The sequence below is a fragment of the Hemitrygon akajei genome, chromosome 6, assembly GCF_048418815.1.
Source record: "Hemitrygon akajei chromosome 6, sHemAka1.3, whole genome shotgun sequence".
In the NCBI taxonomy this organism is placed as follows: Eukaryota; Metazoa; Chordata; class Chondrichthyes; order Myliobatiformes; family Dasyatidae; genus Hemitrygon; species Hemitrygon akajei.
Window position 1 is genome coordinate 128,693,342 of NC_133129.1, and position 14,079 is coordinate 128,707,420.

General features: G+C 41.1%; 1 protein-coding gene across 4 annotated transcripts in view; it reads left to right on the forward strand.

Moving 5' to 3' along the window:
* pidd1 (p53-induced death domain protein 1) overlaps nucleotides 1–14,079 on the forward strand; it is a 67,086-nt gene that overhangs the window by 7,050 nt on the left and 45,957 nt on the right. For 3 of the 4 annotated variants that reach the window (XM_073049232.1, XM_073049235.1, XM_073049233.1), the window contains exons 2-6: nucleotides 981–1,320; nucleotides 1,768–2,181; nucleotides 2,648–2,851; nucleotides 12,505–12,559; nucleotides 12,646–12,847. In XM_073049232.1, the coding sequence (XP_072905333.1) occupies nucleotides 1,077–1,320; nucleotides 1,768–2,181; nucleotides 2,648–2,851; nucleotides 12,505–12,559; nucleotides 12,646–12,847 (1,119 nt within the window). In that variant the 5' untranslated portion in view covers nucleotides 981–1,076. The remainder of the gene's footprint in view (nucleotides 1–980; nucleotides 1,321–1,767; nucleotides 2,182–2,647; nucleotides 2,852–12,504; nucleotides 12,560–12,645; nucleotides 12,848–14,079) is intronic. The other variant, XM_073049234.1, reaches the window with a different exon arrangement.

A 14,079-nucleotide genomic window follows, 5' to 3' on the forward strand; every position in this document is an offset into this window, starting at 1 on the left:
GGAGGAGAAAACCAGAGGTCCATAAGCCAGTCCTCATCAGGAGACTGGAGCTGGAGAGGGTCAAATTCCTCAGTGTTATCACTTTAAAGGACCTGTCCTGGGCCCAGCAATTACAAAGAAAGCAGGGCAGCACCTCTACTTCCTCAGGAATTTGCAAAGATTCAGCATGACATCTAAAACTTTGACAAACGTCTGTAGGTGTGTGGTGAAGAGTATATTGACTGGCTGCAACAATGCCCTTGGGCGGGGAATCCAACGAAAGGTAGTGGATGTGGCCCAGTCCATCACGGGTAAAGCCCTCCCCACCATTGAGCACATCTACACAAAGCGTTGTCTCAGGAAAGCAGCATCCATCATCATGGACCCCCACCACCCACATCATGCTCTCTGCTGCCTTCAGGAAGATCAAAATTAGGTTTAATATCACCAGCATATGCTGTGAAATGTGTTGTCTTTGCAGCAGCAGTAAAACGTAATTCATAATAATAGAAAAAAAAACTTACAAAAAAGGTACGAGAGCCTCAGGACCCACACCACCAGGTTCAGGTACCATTTTAGTCCTCAAACATCACACTGTTTAACCAAGGGAGCTAACTTCACCTAACTTCATTTGCCCAATCATTAAAATGTTCCTACAACTTATGGACTCACTTTCAAGGACTCTTCAACTCATGTTCGATATTTATTGCTTATCTATTCATTATTATTATTTTTTTCCTTCTGTATTTGCAGTTCGTTGTCTTTTACACACTGGTCGACACTGAAGTTGGTCTGGTCTTTCATTGATTCTATTATGGTTATTGGATTTATTGAGAATGTCCACAAGAAAATGCAATATTATGCTGTGGGTCAATGCCTTTAGTTTTTAGTGGAGCTTCATACTCACCATAATTCTGTTGGAGCAGACAGACATAAAATGAACTAATTAGCGAACATGTTTATTAACTTATGACTTTTCTTATTTTATCAATTATCTGTAGTGCAGCCTATTCTTGAGGGAGGATCACTGTGCAAAACACCGAATGTCTGATGGCGTGTTGAAACATGCTCCTCGCACAGCTGAGCTATGGTAGAAGATGGCGAAATTACTGCTTGGGGAGGCAGACAAAGACAGCACTGCAGAAGTGTACTTGGCAGACAACAGACTGAACTTAGATGTATTTCCAAATGGCACCAGAAAATTTTTGGTGCTATGCGATACTCACAGGAAGGAGTTACAACAGGTTGAGTTTCTACGGCTAAACTGCAATGAAGAGGAGATCGGTCCATCACTCGCATTCATCCCTGAACTAAGGAGGCTGAAATCACTTGTGCTTAAAGGTATTGCAACTGGGTTTACTTGTGAGGTCAATTAATACTTTGATTTCCCTTTTCATCATTATTATTTTGTATTTGCATTTCATTTGTGAATATAAATGAGTTTGGCTATAGAGTATTTCTCTAATACTTCCATTTCTAAATTATTATAATTTGGGTATTTTTATTTTTTATGTGATTATGAACAATCAGTGGTGTGTATACTACATGTTTTTAATTATTGCAAAGTAATGCATGTTATTTATATTATATAGAACATTGTGCAAGTCTGCACGTATGGGTGAGTGACTTTTGCTGTTAGGATGTATGTGTACTGCTAGAAGTCTGTTATCTCTATGGGCAGTAATGGATATAATTATATTTTGGTAATTCCTGGACAATAAGAAAGTGCGATCCACCTGGATATTTACATCCGTTGAAATATTAATATTTGTTAAATGTAATCACCAGGTGGTCACCTTAGGGATGAATATGGCGTGTGTCAGCATGGTCTGTTGTCGACTTTGCCTGTGAACTTTGGACATTTCCAGCACTTGAACCATTTGGATCTGAGTTTCAACCGCTTCATCTCTTTGCCTGAATGTCTGACGGAATTGAAGGAACTCACTGTGCTTCTGCTAAGCCACAACCAGCTGGCTGCACTGCCCAACAGCATTGGGAAGCTGGTGAAACTCTCTTTTCTCTCCCTGATGACAAATCAGCTGAGGGTGTTGCCTGGAAGCATCGGTGAACTTGTAGCACTTAAGAGAGCAGACCTATCTGAGAATAAACTGGAACAGCTTCCTGATGAGATCGGAAAATTGAGCAGCTGTACTTGGATAGACTTTTCAGGGAATCGATTAAAAACTCTGCCATCCACACTCGGTGAGTCTCATTACTTGTGTATAGATTTAACTTGAGTTTAGGATTGTCTCATTGCTGTAAGATCATTAAGGACATTATGGGTTAAGGATCTGTGAAAATGTTGAGTTAAAAATGAGCTAAAATGTTTGAATTAAATTTTTATTACAGACTACTATATTTGCAATACCAATACTAATACACATTTGGTATATGTAACATTTTCATAGACAAGATAGTGTTAGACAAATCAATGCTTTGAGCAGATCATTTAATGGTTAGAAGTAGCACCTAAACAACAGGTTAGAAGCTTTATTAATACTTTTCGTGTTCTGCATAACACTGCATTTTGAGTTATTTTTGGTTTGCTTTAATTTTTTAAGAATTTGGTACAAGAGTGGATAAGTTTAGATGTTGATGTATTGTGATAACAATAAATTTTTAAAAAAGCATTTATATGTGATGCAAGTCTTGATTTGCCTGCTTGCAGCAAACATGGCGTCCCTTGGGGAATTACATCTACACAGCAATCAACTCATAACGGTTCCAGCTGAGCTTGCTAACCTCCCCAACTTGTCAAGACTTGATCTGCAAAACAATTGTCTACGCTCTGTGCCCCCTGAGATCCTGAACTTCCCCTTTGTGCATTTGAAGGGCAATCCGATAGGGGAGGCAGAAGGCCCTGAAGAACAAGGTATTTCCATCAATAGACTGTAGTTTTATTTCACCGGCTGCAACAAAAGCATGCTCTAGAAACGTTGTTGCATGTTCATAAACTGAGCAAAGCTTGGTAATGTCTCTTTTGGGCTAAGAGACATTCTGTAATGTGAAATTTGCAGCACTTGTTCCTGTCGACATTAAGTTGCTTCACCTCAGAAATTTATTGGAATTAATGTTTGCAGACGTTGCCCTGAAACCACTTGGTGTTTCTCCCTTATAGCCCATCTTCACTCCTTGATTTGTGGTTTAGTTGTGAGAGGGGGGAAGTGCCACTTGCTCATCTAAGACAGTGGACTCCCTGGAGTTGGTGGTTTATTTGCCCTTTGCTCTGAACATCAAGACCAGTTGTAATGTTCCGTAGGATGTGTTAGCACAACAGAAAACAGGGTTCAGAGCAGCAACTCTTCCACTCACTATGTTTACAAGTCACTGATTTAAAATTCAAATTATTGAAAGGAATTCTGACTCTTTGTAAGCATGCACTCATTTCTCCACCTCCCCAATGTCTGATTTTTTTTCCCCTTGACACTGCTAAGTTCCGGGTAAATGTTTTGGGAGCACATTCACTGTATTAAGAATACAACCATTCGCTCTCCCCCGGTCAATGTACAGTACATGGGAATAGATCACACCTTATATTTCTTTTCCACCTATACCCCTTCATGCACCCCTTCATAACTAGCTGCTTCTGCTCCACGCATCCTCAATCAAGCTGACTGTCATTGGGAACCAAATAAGTAGTAGGCCATCGATCTGCAAGTCCTATTATTGATCCGATAATTAGTAGTGTCTGGTATTATAAGGTTCAAAGTTCAAATTTAATATCGGAGAAATGTATACAATATACATCCTGAAATGCTTTTTCTTCGCAAACATCCACGAAAACAGAGAAGTGTCCCAAAGAGTGAAGGACAGTTAAACGTGAGAACCCAAAGTTCCCTCCCCGGCTTCCCCCTCCTGCGCGTAAGCGGCGGCGAGCAACTATCCCCCCTCCCCCCACTGGCAAAGCAAAAGCGCACCGACTACCAAGCACAAGCGTGTGGTAAGTGATAGCAAAAACAGAGACCAAAGTTACCCCGAGGGCTTTGCATTTCATCCGAAATTTGACAACCCACAGGTTCTCTCTCTCCCTGGCAAGGGAGAGGGAGGTGTCCCCCATTTTTACAGCGAGCGGGAGACATAACAACAACCAGCTGGTTTACGATGTTAAAAGTCTGTTTTGTCGCTTTTATCAAGCTCTGTGTCTGAAGGTCGCAAAGACCTTGGGTCTTCGGGCCCACAGTGAAAGATTTTCCAGCCTTCCCGGCGACACACAAGTCTCCTCCCGTGACATCAACCCTCGATCCGCCCGTTTCCAGAGCCCCGAGATCTTAGGCTTCCGAACACAATCGAGACTCTCAGGCCAAACCCTTGGCATGTCGAATAGCAGCCAGTCATGGAACCCCGAGAACGAGTCCCATTCCCACAAAGAACTGAAGTCAGCGTGTAACTCCAGGTCAGGGTCTTCAAAAGAACCCTGAAAGGGAAAAATAAAGATATTAAAGGTAGAAATAGAGCTGCTTCTGAAGATACAAGCAAAGGAGTCGTCGTAAGGCGCCATCATCCCTCCTAAGCTTTTCATTTTTATCATCTTTCTCTCTTTCATCTCAATAGGGAATTCTAAAGCTAACATCTATCGTTAATGCCTCAAGCAAGCAGCTAGAATTAGATTTGCAAGTGAAACTTGTACAAACATTTGTACAGTAGTCCCTATCCACTTCACCACCTTTTAAGAAGAATACAATTTTATCATCAGATCTTAATCCAGGACTGTTAATGACCCTTGTTTATCACGTATCAATCTTTCTCTGCCTTAAAAATTATTCATTAATTCTAATTCCACTGCCCTTTGAAGAAAAGAGCTCCAAAAACTCATGACCCTCAGAGAAATAAGTCATAACATCGCTCTTAAATTTGGAATCCCTTTTAGAACGCCCTAGTTCTAGATTATCCCACTAGAAGAAACATATCCTTCATGCTTTCAAAATTCTTCAAGGTCTAATATGACTCAGTAAAGTTCCCCTGGATTTTCTAATCTTCAACAGATGTGAGCTGAGCCTACTCAGTTATTGCTCATAAGACAGCCTGACCATTCTAGATATCAGTTTGGCAAACTTTCTCTGAACTGCTTGCAATGCATTTCTGATATAAGGAAACAGTATTGTATTACAGAAGTGGTTTCACTGTTGTGCTATAAAAAATATTCACCACTTTTGGAAGTTTTCATGTTTTATTGTTTTACAACATTGAATCACAGTGGATTTAATTTGGCATTTTTGACACTAATCAACAGAAAAGTCTCTTTTGTGTCAAAGTGAAAACAAATTTCTACAAATTGATCTAAATTTATTGCAGTTATTAAACACAGAATAATTGAATGCATAATTACTCACCCCCTTCAAGTAGGTATTTAGTAGATGCACTTTTGTCGGCAATTACAGCCCTGAGTCTGTGTGGATGGGTTTCTATCAGCTTTGCACATCTGGACACTGCAATATTTCCCCATTCTTCTTTACAAAACTGCTTATGCTCAGTCAGATTGCATGGAGATCGTGAGTGAACAGCCCTTTTCAAGGCCAGCCACAAATTCTCAATTGGATTTAGGTCTGGACTCTGATTTGGCCACTCCAGGACATTAACTTTGTTGTTTTTAACCATTCCTGCGTAGCTTTGGCTTTATGCTTGGGGTCATTGTCTTGCTGGAAAATAAATCTTCTCCCAAGTTGCAGTTCTCTTGCAGACTGCATCAGTTTTCCTCCAGGGTTTCCCTGTATCTTGCTGCATTCATTTTACCCTCGACCTTCACAAGCCTTCCAGAGCCTGCCTGCAGTGAAGCATCCCACATAACACGATGCAGCCATCACGGTACATCACAGTAGGGATGGTGTGTTTTTGATGAGGTACAGTGTTTGGTTTGTGCCAGTGTTTAGTTTGATGGCTAAAAGCTCGATTTTAGTTTCATCATGCCATAGAACCTTCTTCCAGCTGACCTCAGAGTCTCCCACATTTCTTCTGGCAAACTAGCCGAGATTTCATGTGAGCTTTTTTCAACAGTGACTTTCTCTTTGCCACTCTTCCACAAAACTGTGATTGGTGAAACACTGGAGCAATAGTTGGATGCACAGTCTCTCCCATCTCAGCCACTGAAGCTTGTAACTCCTCCAGAGATGTCATAGGTCTCTTGGTGGCCTCCTCCACTCGTCCCCTTCCAACACGGTCACTCAGTTTTTGCCTCTAGGCAGATTTACAACTATGCCATATTCTTTCCATTTCTTGATGATTGACTTAGCTGTTGTCCAAGGGATATTCAATGTTTTGGAAATTTCCTTGTATCCATCTCCTGACTAGTGCTGTTCAAAAACCTTTTCATGGAGTTGCTTGGAGTGTTCTTTTGTCTTCATGGTGTAGTTTTTGCCAGATACTGACTCACCCGCAGTTGGCCCTTCCAGATACAGGTATATTTTTACTAAAATCAATTGAAACACCTTGACTGCACATGGCAATCTCAATTTAATTAATTATGTGACTTCTAAAACCAATTGGCAGCACCAGTGATGATTTGGTGTGTCATAATAAAGGGGGTGAATACTTATGCAATCAATTATTTTGTGTTTTGTATCCATTATTAATTTAGATCACTTTGTAGAGATCTGTTTTCACTTTGACAAGAAAGAGTCTTTTTCTGTTGATCAGTGCCAAAAAAAGCCAAATTAAATCCACTGTGATTCAATGTTGTAAAACAATAAAGCATGAAAACTTCCGGGGGTGGGGGGGGGGGGGTGGTAAATACTTTTTGTAGGCATTGTACCTGAAGCATACTTTCATATTTAATTCCCATTATAATAAAATGAGTATTCAACTTGAGCAGGGTGCTGGAAGCCAACCCATCATGTCCTTGCTTTCAGCAGGATCAAAGAGATTTGTTGCATTTATCTATTCAGGGAACAGCTAACGTTAATGCATAAAGCATTGATTCTGGGGTCTTGTGTTTGGACTGGTTTAACTCCACATTGGGGATTTTTCTCCAGCCAAGTCAATGAGGTACCCCCTGCTACTCCAAATATTGTTGCAGTTGTCTCCTTGTTAGTTACAGCCCGTTATGCCACTGGTGTAGGTCCTCCATCTCTGTCATCGGCCATCTTTGGCAGCTTTGGGCCTGTACTCATAGAATTTAGAAGAATGTGAGAGATCTCATTGAAACCTATCAAATGTTGAAAGCACTAGATAGGGTGGATGTGGAGAGGATGTTTCCTATGATAGGGTATCCAGAACTAGAGGGCACAGCCTCAGAATTAAGTGCGACCTTTTAGAACAGAGGTAAGGAGGAATTTTTTTAGCCAGAGAGCAGTGAATCTCTGGAATGCTCTGCCACAGACTGCGGTGGAGGCCAAGTCCGTGGGCATATTTAAGGTGGAAGTTGATAGTTTCCGGATCAGTCAGGGCATCAAAGGATATGGTGAGAACACAGGTGAGTGGGGTTGAGTCGGATCTGGGATCAGCCATGATGGAATGACGGAGTAGAACAGATGGCCTAAATGTACTCTTATGTCTTGTGCTATTATGGTCTTATCTTCTCTACTGTGCCCCATATATGGTTCATATTTAATGTACACATTGTGTCAATCTATTTGAGATCTTACATTTTGCACCAGTTCTTGGCAGGGAGTCCTTTTTGATTAAGACTGGCACAGTAATTCCATAGGAAAAATGAGCAACCAGCCATTTGTGGAAAAAGTTTAAAAACATAGAAAACCTACAGCACAATACAGGCCCTTTGGCCCACAATGCTGTCGAACATGTCCTTACCTTAGAAATTACCATAGCTCTCTATTTTTCTAAGCTCCATGTATCTATCTAAAAGTCTCTTAAAAGACCCTATTGTATCCGCCTCCACCACTGTTGCCGGCAGCCCATTCCACGCACTCACCACTCTCTCCATAAAAAGACTTACTCCAGACATCCCCTCTGTACCTACTTCCAAGTACAAATGTACTTTAAAACTTTGCCCTCTCAAATTAGCCATTTCAGCCCTGGGAAAAAGCCTCTGACTATCCACATGATCAATGCCTCTCATCATCTTATACACCTCTATCAGGTCACATCTCATCCTCCATCGCTCTAAGAAGAAAAGGCCAAGTTCACTGAACCTATTCTCATTAGGCATGCTCTCCAATCTAGACAACATCCTTGTAAATCTCCTCTGCACCCTTTCTATAGTTTTCACATCTTTCCTTTAGTGAGGTGACCAGAACTGAGCACAGTACACCAAGTGGGGTCTGACCAGGGTCCTATACAGCTGTAACATTATCTCTCGACTCTTGAACTCAATCCCACTATTGATTAAGGCCAATACACCGTACGCCTTCTTATATGCAGAGTCAACCTGCGCAGCAGCTGTGAGTGTCCTATGGACTTGAACCCAAAGATCCCTCTGATCCTCCACACTGCCAAGAGTCTTAACATTAGTACTATATTCTACCATCATATTTGACGTACCAAAATGAACCACCTCACTCTTATCTGGGTTGAACTCCATCTGTCACTTCTCAGCCCAGTTTTGCATCCTATCAATATCCCACTGTAACCTCTGTCAGCCCTCCACACTATCCACAACACCTCCAACCTTTGTGTCATAAAATTTACTAACCCATCACTCCACTTCCTCATCCAGGTCATTTATCAAAATCACAAAGAGAAGGGATCCCAGAACAGATCCCTGAAGCACATCACTGGTCACCAACCTCCATGCAGAATATGACCCGTCTACAACCACTCTTTGTCTTCTGTGGGAAAGCCAATTTTGCATCCTCAAAGCAAGGTCCTCTTGGATTCCATGCCTCCTTACTTTCTCAATAAGCCTTGCACAGGGTTCCTTATCAAGTGCCTTGCTGAAATCCATATACACTACATCTACTGCTCTACCATCATCAATGTGTTTAGTCACATCCTCAAAAAATTCAATCAGGCTCGTAAGACACAACCTGCCTTTGACAAAGCCATGCTGACTATTCCTAATCATATTATGCCTCTCCAAACATTCATTAATCCTGCCTCTCAGAATCTTCTCCATCAACTTACCAACCACTGAGGTAAGACTCACTGGTCTATAATTTCCTGGGTTATCTCTACTCCCTTTCTTGAATAATGGAACAACATCCACAATCCTCTAATCCACCAGAACCTCCCCTGTCTCCATTGATGATGCAAAGGTCATTGCCAGAGGCTCAGCAATTTCCTCCCTCGCCTCCCACAGTAGCCTGGGGTACCTCTCATCCGGTCCCGGTGACTTATCCAACTTGATGCTTTCCAAAAGCTCCAACACATACTCTTTCTTAGGCTATGTCCACACTAGACTGGATAATTTTGAAAACGCCAGTTTTGCATAAAAACGATAGGCATCCACACCAAGCGTTTTTGAAAATACCTCCGTCCACATTAAAACGGGTATTTGGGCGAATCACCTCCTACTGGGCATGTGCAGGACACATCTACAGTAAACAAACGACATGTTTAGTGTCGAATCTCGCTGTGAAAGTGCGCGTTTGTGCAGTTACAGACTGGAAAAACTTAAAAGGAAATTGCCAAATGACAGACAGCTGTTGGCTCTCATGCAGGAGGATTTAAAACTAAAAAAAACTGGAGCGTATGGAGGCAACCAACAGGGAGTTCACGGACTGTATGACCCAGCTGATGACGAATATTGAAAAACTGACTAACTCTGTTGCATTAATAAAGCTCCTTGTCACATGTGTAAAACATGTCTGCATCAATATTATCTTGTATTTCCATACAATGTTACATTAGGCTGTTACACATCTATTGTCAGAGAAGTACTTGCATAAATAGGTAAACCACCTTCATACGAGCAAGGACAGAAAGCAGGGCAAAGTGAGTATACTTACTTATTCAGTAAGTTATGGGTGAAAGTATTTGGTGAGTACATTTCTAAATCTTCTGGCTTCAGTCTCATTGCCATCTGTTCTGAACTTGTTAGGTTGCGTTCAAGAAAACAATGAAATGCCACGCTGCTGCCACTATCTGTTCCAGCACATCATGACAGTGTTTCTAGAAATCTCCGGTTACCGCGTCTACACCTCTCTGCCCAATCGGCGATTTCAAATTTACACACTCTGGACGGCGTTTTAGAAAAGCTCCGTTTTCGGGGGAGGAAAACGCTGTTTCAGTGTGGACGGAGGGTCAAGTCGAAGAGAAAAAGCTACGGTTATGGATTTATCTGGTCTAGTGTGGACATAGCCTCACTCTGCAGTTTCTTCTCATCTAATACCATAACCAGAGATCTTTGTCACATTTTACACAAATTACATATTTGTGTACAGTTATTACATATTAACACCTCAATTCTTTAACAGAACCAAATTTCTCATTGCACCTTATGATTGCAGGCTGAGAATTATTCACAGATAAAATATTGAAAAATGTGTTTGATTCTGTACTACCCTAAAGTAGGACTGGTGCTAAAGTAGCTTTGATACGACTTGCTCTTTATTTTATTCTTGTGCAAAGGCAGTTTGTTCGTGAGATGTTGGAAATTGCAGTTCAAAGGGTGCTCAAGACATTAAATTATTATGAGTGCTCCATAGAATTATTCAAATAAATTGTTAGTGTAAGTGAAGTGATATCAGCGTCCTCTCCCAGAGTTGACATTCCCAGCAGTGAAGCCCTAATTACAGTCAATCAATGGAAAAATTGTTCAGATATCTCACACTTTATTCTCAAAATGTGCATTGTACTCCAAGCTCTGTCATGGGAAAAAAATATTATCAGGTGGAAGTATTTCAAGGATGTTCTCAAAGCCTCCTTGAAACAAATTAACATCTTCAACGTGTTGGAATCTCTGGCCTGTGGCTACTCAAAATGGAGAACAACACACACAAAATGCTGGTGGAACACAGCAGGCCAGGCAGCATCTATAAGGAGAAACGCTGTCGACGTTTCGGGCCGAGACCCTTCGTCAGGGCTAACTGAAAGGAAAGATAGACAGAGATTTGAAAGTAGTGGGGAGGACGGGGAAATGCGAAATGATAGAAGACCGGAGGGGGTGGGATGAAGTTAGGAGCTGGAAAGGTGATTCTCCAATCATTTTGCACTTCCCCCTCCCCCCACTACTGTCTAATCTCTTACTATCTTTCCTTTCAGTTAGTCCTGACGAAGGGTCTCGGCCCGAAACGTCGACAGTGCTTCTCCCTATAGATGCTGCCTGGCCTGCTGTGTTCCACCAGCATTTTGTGTGTGTTGTTTAAATAAATTGCTCACGCCACCCCCTCCGGTCTTCTCCTATCATTTCGCATTTCCCCCTCCCCTCCTACTGTCTAATCTCTTACTATCTTTCCTTTCAGTTAGTCCTGACGAAGGGTCTCGGCCTGAAACGTCGACAGTGCTTCTCCCTATAGATGCTGCCTGGCCTGCTGTGTTCCACCAGCATTTTGTGTGTGTTGTTGTTTGAATTCCCAGCATCTGCAGATTTCCTCGTGTTTGCTGAAAATGGAGAAGGAGCCTTCAGGATGGCACTGAGAACCTTGTGTCCCTTTGGAGTAACTTATGCTCAATAATGCACTGTGTAATGATTTGATTTATATGAACTACGTGCAAGACAAGCTTTCACTGAACCTTAGTACATGTGACAATAATAAAGCAATTCCAATTCCAAACAGAGCAATCCCCCCAATACTCCCATCCATCTCCCCAGTCAAGTCCCCCCTGGCCTCTCTGTGGCAGAGTCTGACATTTCCAGGTTAACCTTTGAACCCAGGGAAGTGGAGTGGAAGCAAGTCATACTTGACTCTATGGGATTCCTGAAGAGGTTCTCAGCGCTCTGCTTTGTCTGTTTTATGGTCCTGAATTAAATGTGCCACGAGAGGGCAATGCATTCTGCTTTTCTCTTTCCAGCTACCCTTGAGAGCTGCAGAGTGAATGAGGAATTGTGGTTTCTTCACAGTTCTCCAAAACGTACTGCAATACTTGTGTGGGTCCGAGGGAGTCACACCAGTGCAATGAAGAAATGATTAAAGAATACTACAGCTAGGAAAATTCCCAAAAGAAATTATAGTTATAATTCCAAGGCAACAGGACACAGTATTCCATCTTCCATAAATGGTTTAGGTTTGCTTTTCTCTGTGGGCAATGGCACAGGAGCTTAACTTTAAAAAATGTTGGACATTTGCTTAGTACAACTGAGGGTAACAAGAAAAAAATCAATTTTAGTATTTACCTCACTAAAGTGTTAAAAATTGGATTTTTGTGTTTGTGTGTTAATTTACTATTTCCATCAGTTGATGTTTTCCCTCCATTAGCCAGCATGAAGCTGAGTACCATAACAGGTGAAGTTGTAATTTTTAGGGTCAAATGGTTCACATATTTCTCCGCAAGCCCTTCATCATTTTGTATCATTTGTGTAATGGGACAGTTCTATTACTGAAGTGGGAAATTATTTTCCGGGACTGTTCTTATGCAGCGTCCATTATTTGCTGGCAGTTTTTGAAGAGGTCTTGAAATCATTCAGTGATAATTAATATGAATAAGTTGGTAATATTTCATTTAATGTTCCGTTTGTTTTTTCATTTTACACAGACCAGGACAAACCAAAAGAAATCGCTATCCGATACCTTCCATCTAATGCAGAGAGGTACTGTTCAGTTATTGGCTGATTAAATTAGCCATTTCATTTAGATGCACTGTGGAAGCTAAATGTACTATTCTGATATGTTCCAGCTTCACTGTTACTGCTGAGGGTTGCAATGTTGCTTTGCCCTGCGGGATTGAAATCAATTTCCCACCTGATGCTGTTTCTTTGGTGACGGTGATCTCTTGCAATGTCATAGCCCCGGACCCTCAGCAGGTGAAACTCGAGCATCATGACTTCTTACTGAGCCCTGTTCTGGAACTACTTCCTCATGGTATACAATTTAAAAAGGTACGAACTCTTCATCTAAATATGTATGTTGGTTTTTTTCCTGGAATTGCTTGTAGTAGGGTGGTCAGTGCTTTTTAATATACATGAATGATTCTGAAGTGAATCCTTTTGAAACTACTAGGTCTAATTTGTATTAGCACAGTAGATTCCAGTTAATTAGGCCATCGGTTAATCGAGGCAGCCACTTATTTAGGACAACTCTTAAAAACAAAAACTACTCGAGAAAATAGTTGGGATTCCCTTGGTTTATTTGGGACACTATGCTGTTTAATTAGGGCAGGAGGCAGTTGCCAAATAGTTTCCAACGAGCATCAGTCACATGTACTTGTGTGGCCATTAGACACTACATCGTATTTAGAGTAAACTGTTTTACTTGCGTGTGTTCCTGTTCAAAAAGTAGTGATTTTTGTCACTGATATTTGGCGAGAAATAGGCAGTAAGGCAATTTGGAATTGTTTTGCTTACTGTGGTTCCAAGCATTCAGGATTGGAGATTCCAGAAATGGCCAGGAGTGAAAATGAAATAAAGTTCCCAACTTCAACAAGTTAAGAATTACGAAGAATTTAAAGGTATCGATAATCTTTTTGAATGTTTCAATGAACATGAAGATTTGGAGGGTGCAATTGTCAAAAGCATTGAATGACACCAGTTCATTATCTGCACTAGGAGTCTACATTGATTTTGTTCATTTACAGTAAATCAAAATAACATGGTAACATACAGCAGATGAATTCCTCCCATCGATAACATTAGGAACTAGTATGCAGTTTTATAGTACTGTAGAGATATAGGTAGTGTTCCAATATTTTCTGTATTTCATTTAAATACACAAATTTTACTCAGTTAAACAGTTTGGCTTTTTTATAGCTTTTTAACAATTCCATGAACCTTTTGCTAATTAGGACAGCTGCTTAATTGGGCCAAAATGTACTGGTCCCAATGTCCCCAATTAACTGGAATCCACTGTATAGCCTCAGATAATTGTTGTAGTGAGGGATGTTAGTAGATCGCAAAATGTTTGTAAATTTGTTTTAGAGGCTTAGCAATGGTGAATTGCATACAGCTAGGCACTACAGATTGAGAGAGGAATTTCCCTTTTTTCCTAATCAGATATTATGAACCGAATGTCTGATTTGTGTCGAGTCTGTACCGTGGGAGCAGTTGGTTGACTTTTGGGTTTTAATGGTAAACTGTAATCCAGACCACATCAATTGTACATACACCTAACCTTA